The following is a 13,563-nucleotide window of genomic DNA, read 5'->3' on the forward strand; positions in this document are numbered from 1 at the left end:
CTTTAAACCAACGTTTTCACTCTCCACTTTCACTTTCATCAAGAGGCTTTTGAGTTCCTCTTCACTTTCTGCCATAAGGGTGGTGTCATCTGCATATCTGAGATGACTGATACTTCTCCCGGCAGTCTTGTTTCCAGCTTGTGCTTCTTCCAGCCCAGCGTTTCTCATGACATACTCTGCATATAAGTTAAATAAGCAGGGTGACAATATACAGCCTTGACGTACTCCTTTTCCTATTTGGAACCAGTCTGTTGTTCCATGTCCAGTTCTAACTGTTGCTTTCTGACCTGCATATAGGTTTCTCAAGAGGCAGGTCAGGTGGTCTGGTATTCCCATCTCTTTCAGAATTTTCCACAGTTTATTGTGATCCACGTAGTCAAAGGCTTTGGCATAGTCAATAAAGCAGAAATAGATGTTTTTCTGGAACTCTCTTGCTTTTTTGATGATCCAGCAGACGTTGGCAATTTGATCTCTGGTTCCTCTGCCTGTTCTAAAACCAGCTTGAACATCTGGAATTTCACAGTTCACGTACTGCTGAAGCCTGGCTTGGAGAATTTTGAGCATTACTTTACTAGTGAGTGAGATGAGTGCAATTGTGCGGTAGTTTGAGCATTCTTTGGCATTGCCTTTCTTTGGGATTGGAATGAAAACTGACCTTTCCCAGGTTTCTTTAGGAAAGACAAATAGGTTTTTAGGAGAATAGACTGGCGGTAGAAAAGTTTGGGTTAATATTTGTCTACATAGGCATGAAAGTGAAAGTGAAGTAGCTCAGTCATCTCTGACTCTTTGCAACCCCATAAACTGTAGCCTACCAGGCTCCTCCCTCCATGGGATTCTCCAAGCAAGAATACTGGAGTGGGTTGCCATTTCCTTCTCCTGGAGATCTTCCTGACCCAGGGATGGAACCCAGGTCTCCCTCATTGCAGGCATACACTTTAACCTCTGAGCCACAAGGGAAGCCCCTACATAGGCATGGTGCTGCTGCTGCTGCTGTTGCTAAGTCGCTTCAGTTGTGTCCGACTCTGTGCGACCCCATAGACCGCAGCCCACCAGGCTCCCCTGTCCCTGGGATTCTACATAGGCATGCTGCTGCTGCTGCTAAGTCACTTCAGTCGTGTCTGACTCTGTGTGACCTCGTAGACGGCAGCCCACCAGGATCTGCTGTCCCTGGGATTCTCCAGGCAAGAACACTGGAGTGGGTTGCCATTTCCTTCTCCAATGCATGAAAGTGAAAAGTGAAAGGGAAGTTGCTCAGTCGTGTCCGACTCTTTGCGATCCCAGGGACTTCAGCCTACCAGGCTCCTCCATCCATGGGATTTTCCAGGCAAGAGTACTACATAGGCATAAATGGTCTTAAAACTAAAACTCCTTTTAGGAAGGGACTTGGAGTAGGTTTACAGCCCATAAAGCTTCCCAGTTGGCTCAGTGGGAAAAGAACTCACCTGTCAATGCATGAGATATGAGAGATGCAGGTTCAATCCCTGGGTTGGGAAGATCTGCTGGAGAATCGTATGGCAACTCCAGTATTTTTGCTTGGGAAATCCCATGGCAGAGGACTGGCAGGCTACAGTCCATGGGGTCACAGAAGACTCGGACATGACTTAACGATTAAACAATAACAATATAGTCCCTAAGGTCGAACAGAGTGGGACACTACTGAAGTGACTCAGCACACACAGCATGCATGCACATAGTTGAGTTCCCCATTCTCGGAGTAGATGTGCCCTGAAGAGGAATTTTACAGCAGCCTAATTTCCCAGAATTTACTACTTTTAAACAGATAAGAGAAGCTTTGAGAAAGCTTTCTTTTTCTTCTTCTTTCTTTGCATCTGTTGGATCTCAAATGCTTCCAGCTTAAAATATTCTTTACACCAAAGTAGTCACTATTTTGGGGTGCTGATTATCTTCACAGAAAAATTTATAAGTTCTTTATTAAAATCATGAACACAATTAAAGAGAATGACAAATGAACAGAAAATATGTGCAAATTCTAGCACAAATGGTTCACAGGCTCATTACTTATAAGAAAGACAACTCTCATATGGAGGAGGCTATTGATTCTCCAGTCAAATTCCCTTTAACTGCTACTGGAACCAAACCACAGTGGCTGTATTGGCTTAGAACAAATCACAACTGCCTTCTCTGGAGAGTTACCCTTGACTCAAGATGAGCTGTTCCATTCAGAAGCTCGCATGCCCTGATCCCATAGAATCAGTCAATGACTGACTGAACTGAACTCCTGGAGTTGTGGTAGAACTGATTCTCTGGTGCAACCTGTGCTCCTGTGGGATGGACTGAAGCTAGTCTCTAGCTGAGACCACATTCCTAGCTTTTCCCCTGGCTCATCCTCCTTTCCTATTCTTTTTCTCTTCTACACTTTCTTTTCACCTTCTCTTGTACCCCAGTTCAGTTTCTGCATCTAGAGACACCAACCTAAGACATCACACTAGAAAAAGTAGCAAAAGCTCAGAATAGAAAACTCACAGAGGAGCCTTAGTCCAAGCTTCCCCAAAAGGAGAGCCTAAGGCAAAATTTTATATACTAAAGCTTTTTTGATAATTGAATTATGTTTGACACATAATGTGTAAGTTTAAGGTGTACAACATGTTGACTTGATACATTTGTGTATGGCACTATGATTGCCATTGTGACATTAGCTGAGACCTCCATCACGTCATGTGATCACCATTTCTTTTTATAGTGGGAATAATTGAGGTCCAGTCTCTTAGCAGTGTTGAGATGCATCCCTAAGTCCAAGATAGAGACATTCCTGCCCAGGAAGCTAAGTCAGCAAACCAAAATTTAAGTAACTTTGCATGTAGAGACTAGAAGCTCTGCAGAAACCTAGACGCATGGTTGGGAGGCAGAGAGACACAGCTGTGTTGGACTGTCCCTGGTGGTTGGATCTCCTGGAAACAAATGGCTGAAATTACTTGGGACTGAGCATATCTGGAAAAGTTTTTAAACTGCAGGAGAAGAAATCAAAATAGCCAATAATCATAGTTGAAAAGCCAATAAAAGTACAAAAGGAAAAGCAAAATAAAGCAAGCTGTTTTGTGGTTGTTGTTTTGACCTGTTAAAAAACAAATCTGGACTTAGTGAAAAGGGAATTTCCTTGAAAGTTATTGCAGTGGAGAGAAAGGAGCTGTTGCAGTGAGGAGAGCCTTTAGATCACAAGATCTCTAAGGTCTTGGGAGTTAGGTAATAGGCCGTTTCTTTACTAGAGAGGAGGAAACCAGGCTAAGAAGAAAGCTGTTAGGACTTGGAATGAAAGGGACTGACAAGATTAGAAAGTGTTTTCTCCTGAGGCCAGTCCTTTCTCAGGAGAGGCTGTTAGGGAGGGGCTGGCCATTTGTAGGGAGGGGCTGGCCATTTGTTGGAAGGCTGAGGATAGACCAAAGTTCAGGCACCTGGGGGAAAGATGGAATCTTAACCGATGTTTGAACAAAACAAGCATTTTGTTCTGATTGATTTGTAGAGACTAGAAGTTCAGTCAATCATTTATGAGGCTAAGAATGGGAATTTGATCTAGTCTGTCCCATCTTGTCATACATAAACAAGAAGGGCATCTATGAGTCTTACCTGTGTAAAAAAGGGCTCAACACTGTCACACATGAGAGACTGGGCATATAGGAATGATACTACATAGTGCTAACAGGTGGATATATGGGGAAATGGACACTCTCTTACAGTGCGGCAGCTCTATAAATTGACACAGCCTTTCTGCAAACTTTTAAATGCAATGTACTAACTCTTCAGCCCATCAACAACACCTTTAGAAATCTATACTGAGGAAATGCCTGGACAAGTGTGCTGAAATGACATATCACAATATGATTTTAAGTGTCAAGCATTTGGGAACAAAATAAATATCTGTCAATGGAATTCCCTAAGGATATTTGCACACAGACAACAGTGTAGCTTTAATAAAGACAATGGAAAGGCAGACCATCATGTAGTGATTAAGAGTACGCTCTTTGGAATCAGGCTGCCTGGGTTCAAACCCCAGCTCTAGCACTCACAGATGTGAAATCTTGGGCAACTCACTTACCTTCTCTGTGCCTCAGTTTTTTTACCTGTCAAATGGTACAAACTTCCAACTATAAAATAAAGTCCTAGAAATGTAATGTACAATATGGTGACTATAATTAAAAATAGTGTAATGTATATTTGGAAGTTCCTAAGAGAACAGACCTTAAAAGTTCCCATCACAGTAAAATAATTGTAGCTATTCAATAAGTGTGGTGATGGTTGCTAACTAAACTTATTCTAGTTTATTTAGCAACCAATAAAGCTTATTCACATTCTCACAGTATGTGAGGTACTACATACTTATACTACTTATATCAAATCATTATGTTTCACACTTAAAAACTAATGAAATGATATATGTCAGTTATACCATTATACAATTATATTTCAATTAAAAAAATCTCATGTTAATTAGAATGGAAGATTATTAAAGACTGCTAAAGAAAAAGTGTACATGTTAAAAACATTGAAGAAATTCTTATAACAGTTACTCAGTTAGTTTACAGTTTAGGAAATAATCCAGCTGAGCCATGGCTTTGAATATTCCTAGTTATGACCTTCAATGGGTATTCTCAAAACTTTCTAAAACATTTCCCCTCCAAGTTCTTTTTTCCTTGTTGAAGTCATTGATATAATTTTGATGCCTCATTTTTTCATAAGCCACTGAATTAAAGAAGTAGAGAAAGGGACTAAAAAGCTGTCTTCAAATAGTTACAGAAAGAGTTAAAGACAAAGACACAGGTTTGTTGAAATTCTAGTTTTGCCACCTATTTTCCCTAAATTTGCATAAGTTACTCAAAGTTTGTGTACTTCTATTTTCACATGTCAAGTAGAAATCATATTACCTCATACAGTTGTTTTAATGATTAAATGAATTAACAATGTAAAGCATTTGTGAGAGCACCTAGCACAGGGTATGTACTCTGTACATGTTAGTTTTTGCTACTGTAGGAGTCACGGCCAGGATTAAAGCAGTGTGCATAGATGTTGACCTTGCTTCAGGAAAGACCTCGGGAGGAGGGGGGTTTTGTGATGCTGGGGTGCGAAAGAGGAAGAGATACTGAAATGTGCAGTGGGGACGGGGAATCACTTCTCTCTCTGTTTGCTTCATCTTTTCCTTTGTTTATCTACCATTTGCCTTTTGCTCTCCGTTCATCTCATCTCCCCTCATCTCACGTTATCTCATTTTATTTTCCATTTGGACCTTTCTTGGGATTCACTGAAGTGCCATGATCAATGATCAGATTAAACAAAAATGCATTATAGATTTCTATTTGATAGATTATTATGAATTAATAATGAAATACAATGAGCCATTAGGACCTTGGGCTTCCCTGGTGGCTCAGTCGTAAAGAATCTGCCTGCAATGCACAAGATGCATGCAAGAGGTGCAGATTCAATCCCTGGATCAGGAAGATCCCCTGGAGAAGGAAATGGCAACTCACTCCAGTATTCTTGCCCTGGAAGCCCCATGGACAGAAGAGCCTGGGGGGCTACAGTCCACGGGGTCACAAAAGAGTAGGACACAACTTAATAACAAAACAGTTAGGACCTTGGATTAGTTGAAAGAATAGCCAACTGTTCTTCCTAAGGCATCTGAATCACATACATAAATAGGATCGTAAAACACTGGGTGGGAGGTATTTGGAGACAGTGAATAACGTCTTGGGGTCACTGTACTTATCAGAAACACCGTTAATAGTGTAAACTGTAAGCACACTGTCAAGTAAAAGTGAAAAGTGCCAGAAACAGCTAAACATGTATGCAAAACCACATGTGTAAATCAACATGTGTATAATCTGTCTTTTGCTTATAACAAATTGAAACCCAGAGAGTTTGAAGATGGGTTCAGGGTATGAGAAATTAGGAACTTGAATACAATCTGTCCTTACTCACTTCAGAGTCTCTGACGGGAGAACATTCTACAATAAAAACATCAGCCTGGCTCTCCCAGGGACCTCCCTTCACCCCCTCCTTGTTCCCTGGAATGCTCCTCCTCCCTCTCTCCTGAGTTCTTATCTCAGAGCTCTGTAATTGTTTACTTGGCCTCTCCCAAACCAGACCATGAGCAGGTTAGGGGTTGTGACTTTTATCTGCATTCTTAGCACCAAACATGGATGCCTGGCTCTAGAAAGTGCTTAGCAAGTGTGAGTGGAAAGAATGGACCTGATTTTTCCGATTGAGTTGAGAGCATTTTCCTTTCTACTAGGGCTACTTCCCCTGGGGCAGTGTTTCTCAAGAAATGTTCTGTGGAATGCCGGAATCATTTGTGGTGCATGACTTAAAAAAGCACACTTCACCACAGTCCTAGAACTTCTGGGTGCAAGGCCTGAAATCTTAAACACCTCATGATTTTGAACACGAAGACAAGTTCAAAAATCTTTCTTTGACTTGTTTGTATGGAGAAGTAGCTTGGAAGGGAGAAAGTGGGTAGTCTCTAGCTGTCATGCTTTCAGAGTGTTTGTCATTCAGTTGCTGTATCATGTCTGATTCTTTGCAGCACCATGGACTGCAGTCAGCCAGGTTCCTCTGTCCCTGAAATTCTCCAGGCAAGAATACTGGGGTAGATTGCCATTCCCTTCTCCAGGGGATCTTCCCAACCCAGGGATCAAATCCGGGTCTCCTGCACTACAGGTGCATTCTTTACCATCTGAGTCACCACAGAGACTCTTTTCAAAGTGTTTGGTGTGGAGCTTATTTTGGGGAGGGGTTTGGGTGGTGACGTTTTTGAACACACACTTACTTTCTGGGCTTTAACTTAATTGTTTGGTCAGCCCAGTATTGCCTAGCGTGACCACTAAGGGGCAGCAGAGTACAGGGAAAAATGAAAGTGTCAAAGAAGGGAGACATTATTACCCTTGAAATAGATCAGTAAGAAAGACCTGCCAAGAAATAATGAGTTAAGATGCCTCAATCCCTTATACTTTTACTATTTAAGGGATTTAGATTTCAAGCATCATAATTTATACTTTTGTTAAATAAACGATTTCTCGATTATGTTGCAGAAGATGGAAACATGGAAGTGTGAAATGGTCATTTTATTGGGTAAACTGGCTTATGAGTACATGCATGCACCTACCTTGGGAATTCGAGGGGTAACTATGAGATCTGTTCTAAGGAGGAGACTTAGATTTATGCCAGTAAGCCAGAGCTTAAATAAGTATAAACTTGAGAAATAAAAGTAAAAATGAATTGATTTAAAACTCATGGACTAGTAAGGCCTGAAAATGCCACAGACATATATACACACATACCACACACATACATTTATAATTCACAGATTAGCAAAGCTTATTAACTACAGAGTATAGACATATAGATAAAAGATACACATATACACAAGTATGTTCACCCAGCTTTTTTTTAAGAGCCTGCACTTTCAACAGAGGCCAAATCTATGGTATGAGATACGTGTGCTGTGGGTGCTCATTCGCTCAGTCCAACTCTTTGTGGTCCCATGAACTGTATCATGCCAGGCTCCTCTGTCCATGGAGTTTTCCAGGGAAGAATACTGGAGTGGGTTGCCATTTCCTTCTCAAGGGAGTCTTCCACACCCAGGGATCGAACCCACATCTCCTGTGTCTCCTGCACTGGCAGGCAGATTCTTTACCACTGAGCCACCTGGAAAGCCGATGGTATGATGGCAATAAAGTAAGTAAGCAATCTAGTCTCTAGTTCAATTAAGATTCAGGTTCAAGGTTGTAACTTTTCATGGTTAAATGAAGTTAAAAATAGTTACTATTGTTTGGTGCTCTTCATGGGGTTCTCAAGGTAGTAATTAAAGTCTATGTCCCAACCACAAATGCAGAAGAAGCTGAAGTTGAATGGTTCTATGAAGACCTACAAGACCTTCTAGAACTACCACCCCCCCCCAAAAAAAAAGAAAAGATGTCCTTTTCATCATAGGCGACTAGAATGCGAGAGTAGGAAGTCAAGAGATACTTGGAGTAACAGGCAAGTTTGGCCTTGGAGTACAAAATGAAGCAGGGCAAAGGATAACAGAGTTTTTTCAGGAGAATGCACTGGTCATAGCAAACACCCTCTTTCAACAACATAAGAGATGACTCTACACATGGACATCACCAGATGGCCAATACCAAAATCAGATTGATTATATCCCTTACAACTGAAGATGGAGAAGCTCTATACAGTCAGCAAAAGCAAGACCAGGAGCTGACTGTGGCTCAGACCATGAACTCCTTATTGCCAAATTCAGACTGAAATTGAAGAAAGTAGGGAAAACCACTATGCCATTCAGGTATGACATAAATCTAATACCTTATGATTATACAGTGGAAGTGATAAATAGATTCAAAGGATTAGATCTGATGGAGTGCTTGACAAACTGTGCCTGGAGGTTCATAACACTGTACAGGACACAGTGATCAAAACCATCCCTAAGAAGAAAGGCAAAAACGGCAAAATGGCTGTCTGAGGAGGCCTTACAAATAGTTGAGAAAAGAAGAGAAGTGAAAGGCAAAGGGGAAAAGGAAAGACACATCCATCTGAATGCAAAGTTCCAAAGAATAGCAAGGAGAGATAAGAAAGCCTTCTAAAGTGATCAGTGCAAAGAAATAGAGGAAAACAATAGAATGGGAAAGACTAGAGATCTCTTCAAGAATATTAGAGATACCAAGGGAACATTTCATGCAAAGATGGGCACAATAAAGGACAGAAACAGTATGGACCTAACAGAAGCAGAAGATATTAAAAAGAGATGGCAAAAACACACAGAAGAACTACACAAAAAAGATCTTCATAACCCAGATAACCATGACGGTGTGATCACTCACCTAGAGCCAGACATCCTGGAGTGTGAGGTAAAGTGGGCCTTAGGAAGCATCACTATTGAACAAGGGTAGCAGAGGTGATGGAATTCCAGCTGAGCTATTTCAAATCCTAAAAGATGATGCTGTGCAAGTGCTGCACCCAATAGGCCAGCAAATTTGGAAAACTCAGCAGTGGCCACAGGACTGGAAAAGGTCAGTTTTCATTCCAATCCCCAAAAAAGGCAATGTTAAAGAATTCTCAAACTACTGCACAGTTGCACTCATCTCACACTCTAGCAAAGTAATGCCCAAAATTCTCCAAGCTAGGCTTCAACAGTTCATGACCTGTGAACTTCCAGATGTTCAAGCTGGATTTCTAAAAGCGAAGGAATCAGAGATCAAATTGCCAACATCCATTGGATAATAGAAAAAGAAACAAAATTCAAGAAAAACATCTACTTCTACTTCATTGAGTATGCTGAAGCATTTGTCTGTGTGGATCACAACAAACTGTGGAAAATTCTTTAAGAGATGGGAATGCCAGACCACCTGACCTGCCTCATGAGAAATCTGCATGTAGGTCAAGAAGCAACAGTTAGAACCAGACATGGAACAACGGACTGGTTCCAAATTGAGAAAGGAGTACATCAAGGCTGTATATTGTCACCCTGTTTATTTAACTTATATCCAGAGTACATCCTGCAAAATTCTGGGCTGGAGTAAGCACAAGCTGGAATCAAGATTGCTGGGAGAAATATCAATAACCTCAGATATGCAGATGACACCATCCTTATGGCAGAAAGCAAAGAGGAACTAAAGAGCCTCGATGAGAGTGAAAAAGGAGAGTGAAAAACTGGTTTAAACTCAACATTCAAAAAACGAAGATCATGGCATCTAGTCCCATCAATCATGGCATATAGATGGGGAGACAATGGAAGCAGGGACAGACTGTATTTTCTTGGGCTCCTAAATCACTGCAGATGGTGACTGCAGCTATGAAATTAAAAGACGCTTGCTCCTTGGAAGAAAAACTATGACCAACCTAGATAGCATATTAAAAAAGCAGAGACATTATGGACATACCCATCTAGTTAAGGCTATGGTTTTTCCAGTAGTCATGTATGGATGTGAAAGTGGGACCATAAAGAAGGCTGAGAGCCGAAGAGTAGATGCTTTTGAACTGTGGTGTTGGAGAAGACTCTTGAGAGTCCCTTGGACTGCAAGGAGATCCAACCAGTCCATCCTAAAGGAAATCAGTCCTGAATCTTCATTGGAAGGACTGATGCTGAAGCTGAAGCATCAAAACTTTGGCCACCTGATGCAAAGAACTGACTCATTGGAAAAGACCCTGATTCTGGGAAAGATTGAAGGCAGGAGGAGTAGGGGACGACAAAGGATGAGATGGCTGGATGGCATCACCAACTCAACGGATATGAGTTTGAGCAAGCTCTGGGAGTTGGTGATGGACAGGGAAGCTTGGCATGCTGCAGTCCACGGGGTTGGAAAGAGTTGGGCATGACTGAGAGAATGAACTGAACTAAATTGTTTGGTGACTTCTGTAAAGTGTCTGAGGACTGTATTCTTTAGTATAGAAACAATCAAATAAAAACAAACACTGGGAGAAACAAACTTTGTATCTCCTTGAATTTTGGATGCCTTTGAATGAATCCATTTCCACTAGAGAGGTAGCTAATCTAACCACCTCCCCACCCTAGCCCAGACCATTCCAGGTGTTACATAGGCCTCTGTTTTTTTAAGGATGAAAGGTGAAGGGCTAGGTGAGTTATTTCTTAGTTTAATCAATCTTACTGATTTTAGACTGAAAGAGATGGGCATACCAGACCACCCGACCTGCCTCTTGAGAAACCTGTATGCAGGTTAGGTAGCAACAGTTAGAACTGGACATGGAACAACAGACTGGTTCCAAATCAGGAAAGGAGTGCGTCAAGGCTGTATATTGTCACCTTGCTTATTTAACTTATATGCAGAGCACATCATGAGAAATGCTGGGCTGGAGGAAGCACAAGCTGGAATCAAAATTGCCGGGAGAAATATCAATAACCTCAGATATGCAGATGACACCACCCTTACGGCAGAAAGTGAAGAGGAACTAAAGAGCCTTTTGATGAAACTGAAAGAGGAGAGTGAAAAAGTTGGCTTAAAGCTCAACATTCAGAAAACTAAGATCATGGCATCCAGTCCCATCAGTTCATAGCAAATAGATGGGGAAATAGTGGAAACAGTGGCTGACTTTATTTTTGGGGGCTCCAAAATCACTGCAGATGGTGAACGCAGCCATGAAATTAAAAGGCACTTATTCCTTGGAAGGAAAGTTATGAGCAACCTAGACAGCCTATTAAAAAGCAGAGTACTTTGCCAACAGAGTTCTGTCTAGTCAAGGCTATGGTTTTTCCAATGGTCATGTATGGATTTAAGAGTTGGACTATAAAGAAAGCTGAGAGCAGAAGAATTGATGCTTTTGAACTGTGGTGTTGGAGAAGACTCTTAAGAGTCCCTTGGACTCCAAGGAGATCCAACCAGTCCATTCTAAAGGATATCAGTCTTGGCTGTTCATTGGAAGGACTGATGCTGAAGCTGAAAGTCCAATACTTTGGCCACCTGATGTGAAGAGCTGACGCATTTGAAAAGACACTAATGCTGGGAGGGATTGAGGGCAGGAGGAGAAGGGGACGACAGAGAATGAGATGGTTGGATGGCATCACCAACTTGATAGACATGGGTTTGGGTGGACTCCGGAAGTTGGTGATGGACAGGGAGGCCTGGTGTGCTGTACTTCATGGGGTCCCAAAGAGTTGGACACAACTGAGCGACTGAACTGAACTGAACTGAAAACTGGTTGTTAGCTAGAAAAATACTTATACACTGATTATATATTAGTATCAATTTGGGAAGAATAGTTCTGCAAATCATCTCAAGCAGTCCAAACCACGGAGGAATACAAAAAAACCAAAAAACAAAAAAACCCCACAAATTTGAAAATATAAGCAGTGGAGGAAATACACTCTCCAAATAAGTTTAGCAAGTTATTATGAGTAAATATTTCCTTAGTCTTTACACTCTATACTATAGGGATTTTTGAGGCTATAATTTGAAGGAGACGTAATTTACTTCTTCCTTCTTGAAAAAATGAAGTACAGTTTATCCTTACTGGTGGACTACTCAGGGGAGATGACTTAGTGGATAAAATCCAGCTTTTGGTAGCCTAATTAGCTCTCAGCTCAGGAGGTTATAGACAAGGTTTCAAAAGGTAAAGTAACACACAAAAAGGGACTTTCTAACCATTAGCTAATTACATTATATAAAATGTATCATTGGACTAAGAATGCTGACTGTATTTTAATGACTCTCTGCAACAAATTCCCAATCTAAATATATCAAAAACTTGGGAATAGTTTTTGAAAAGACCAAGAGGTTAGAGTTCATATTCTCCCCCAAATGGGAGAAAAGTTACTAACTTTCATTTATTTTAACCAGAAATTTTTTCTTCCAGAAGCTTTTAAAATTGCCATCTCTTTCTTGTTTTAAATTGCTGAAATAGGGAATTGGAGAACCCTAAACTCTTTCAAAGAAGACGGCAATGGTGAACAATTTCTCCCAAGCTGAAGCTGTGGAACTCTGCTACCAGAACATCAACGGGTCCTGCGTTAAGACCCCTTACACACCAGGTCCTCGGGCAATTCTATATGCAGTCCTCGGTTTGGGGGCTGTGCTGGCCGTGTTTGGAAACTTACTGGTCATTATTGTTATTCTTCACTTCAAACAGCTGCACACTCCCACTAACTTTCTGATCGCATCTCTGGCCTGTGCAGACTTCTTGGTGGGAGTGACTGTGATGCCCTTCAGCACAGTGAGGTCAGTGGAGAGCTGCTGGTACTTTGGGGACAGCTACTGTAAATTTCATACTTGTTTCGATACTTCCTTCTGTTTTGCTTCTTTACTTCATTTATGCTGTATCTCGATCGATAGATATATTGCTGTTACTGACCCTCTGGCCTATCCTACCAAGTTTACGGTCTCTGTTTCAGGAATATGCATTGTTCTCTCTTGGTTCTTTTCTGTCACATACAGTTTTTCTATCTTTTACACGGGGGCCAATGAGGAAGGGATTGAGGACCTCGTAGTTGCTCTCACTTGTGTAGGAGGCTGCCAGGCTCCATTGAATCAAAATTGGGTTCTACTCTGTTTTCTCCTATTCTTTATACCCACTGTTGTTATGGTGTTTATATATGGTAAGATATTTTTGGTGGCTAAATATCAGGCCAGGAAGATAGAAAGTACAGCCAGCCAAGCTCAGTGCTCCTCAGAGAGTTACAAGGAAAGAGTAGCAAAGAGAGAGAGAAAAGCGGCTAAAACACTGGGTATTGCCGTGGCAGCTTTTCTGGTCTCTTGGCTTCCATATGTTATTGATGCTGTGATCGATGCTTATATGAATTTTATAACTCCTCCTTATGTTTATGAGATTTTAGTGTGGTGTGTTTATTATAATTCGGCTATGAATCCCTTGATTTATGCTTTTTTTTATCCATGGTTTCGGAAGGCAATAAAGCTTATCATAAGTGGCCAAGTCTTAAGAGTTGATTCATCCACAATTAATATATTTTCTGAGGAAGCAGACATAGATTAACAAGATTGCTTCAGGAACTTAAAAACTAACATGGGAGTAAGGTCAAGGGCAAAATTAAGTACTTGGATCTAGAGAGGCAAGTGTAATCATTTGCCAGCCAGAAGGATATTAATGTTT

The 13,563-nt window shown here is 41.1% G+C and overlaps 1 protein-coding gene across 1 annotated transcript; it reads left to right on the forward strand.

Annotated features, from left to right (window-relative positions):
- The first annotated feature begins 12,399 nt into the window (after window positions 1-12,399).
- Window positions 12,400-13,446, forward strand: TAAR9 (trace amine associated receptor 9). The gene has a single exon (XM_010839694.1). The coding sequence runs from the start codon at window positions 12,400-12,402 to the stop codon at window positions 13,444-13,446; it is 1,047 nt and encodes a 348-aa protein (XP_010837996.1).
- Window positions 13,447-13,563: the final 117 nt, after the last annotated feature.

This window comes from Bison bison, unplaced genomic scaffold (genome assembly GCF_000754665.1).
Source record: "Bison bison bison isolate TAMUID 2011002044 unplaced genomic scaffold, Bison_UMD1.0 scf7180017864132, whole genome shotgun sequence".
NCBI classification, from domain to species: Eukaryota; Metazoa; Chordata; class Mammalia; order Artiodactyla; family Bovidae; genus Bison; species Bison bison.

Coding starts and splice junctions, on each gene's coding strand:
- TAAR9 (XM_010839694.1), top strand. CDS start 12,400: ATGGTGAACAATTTCTCCCAAGCTGAAGCTGTGGAACTCTGCTACCAG.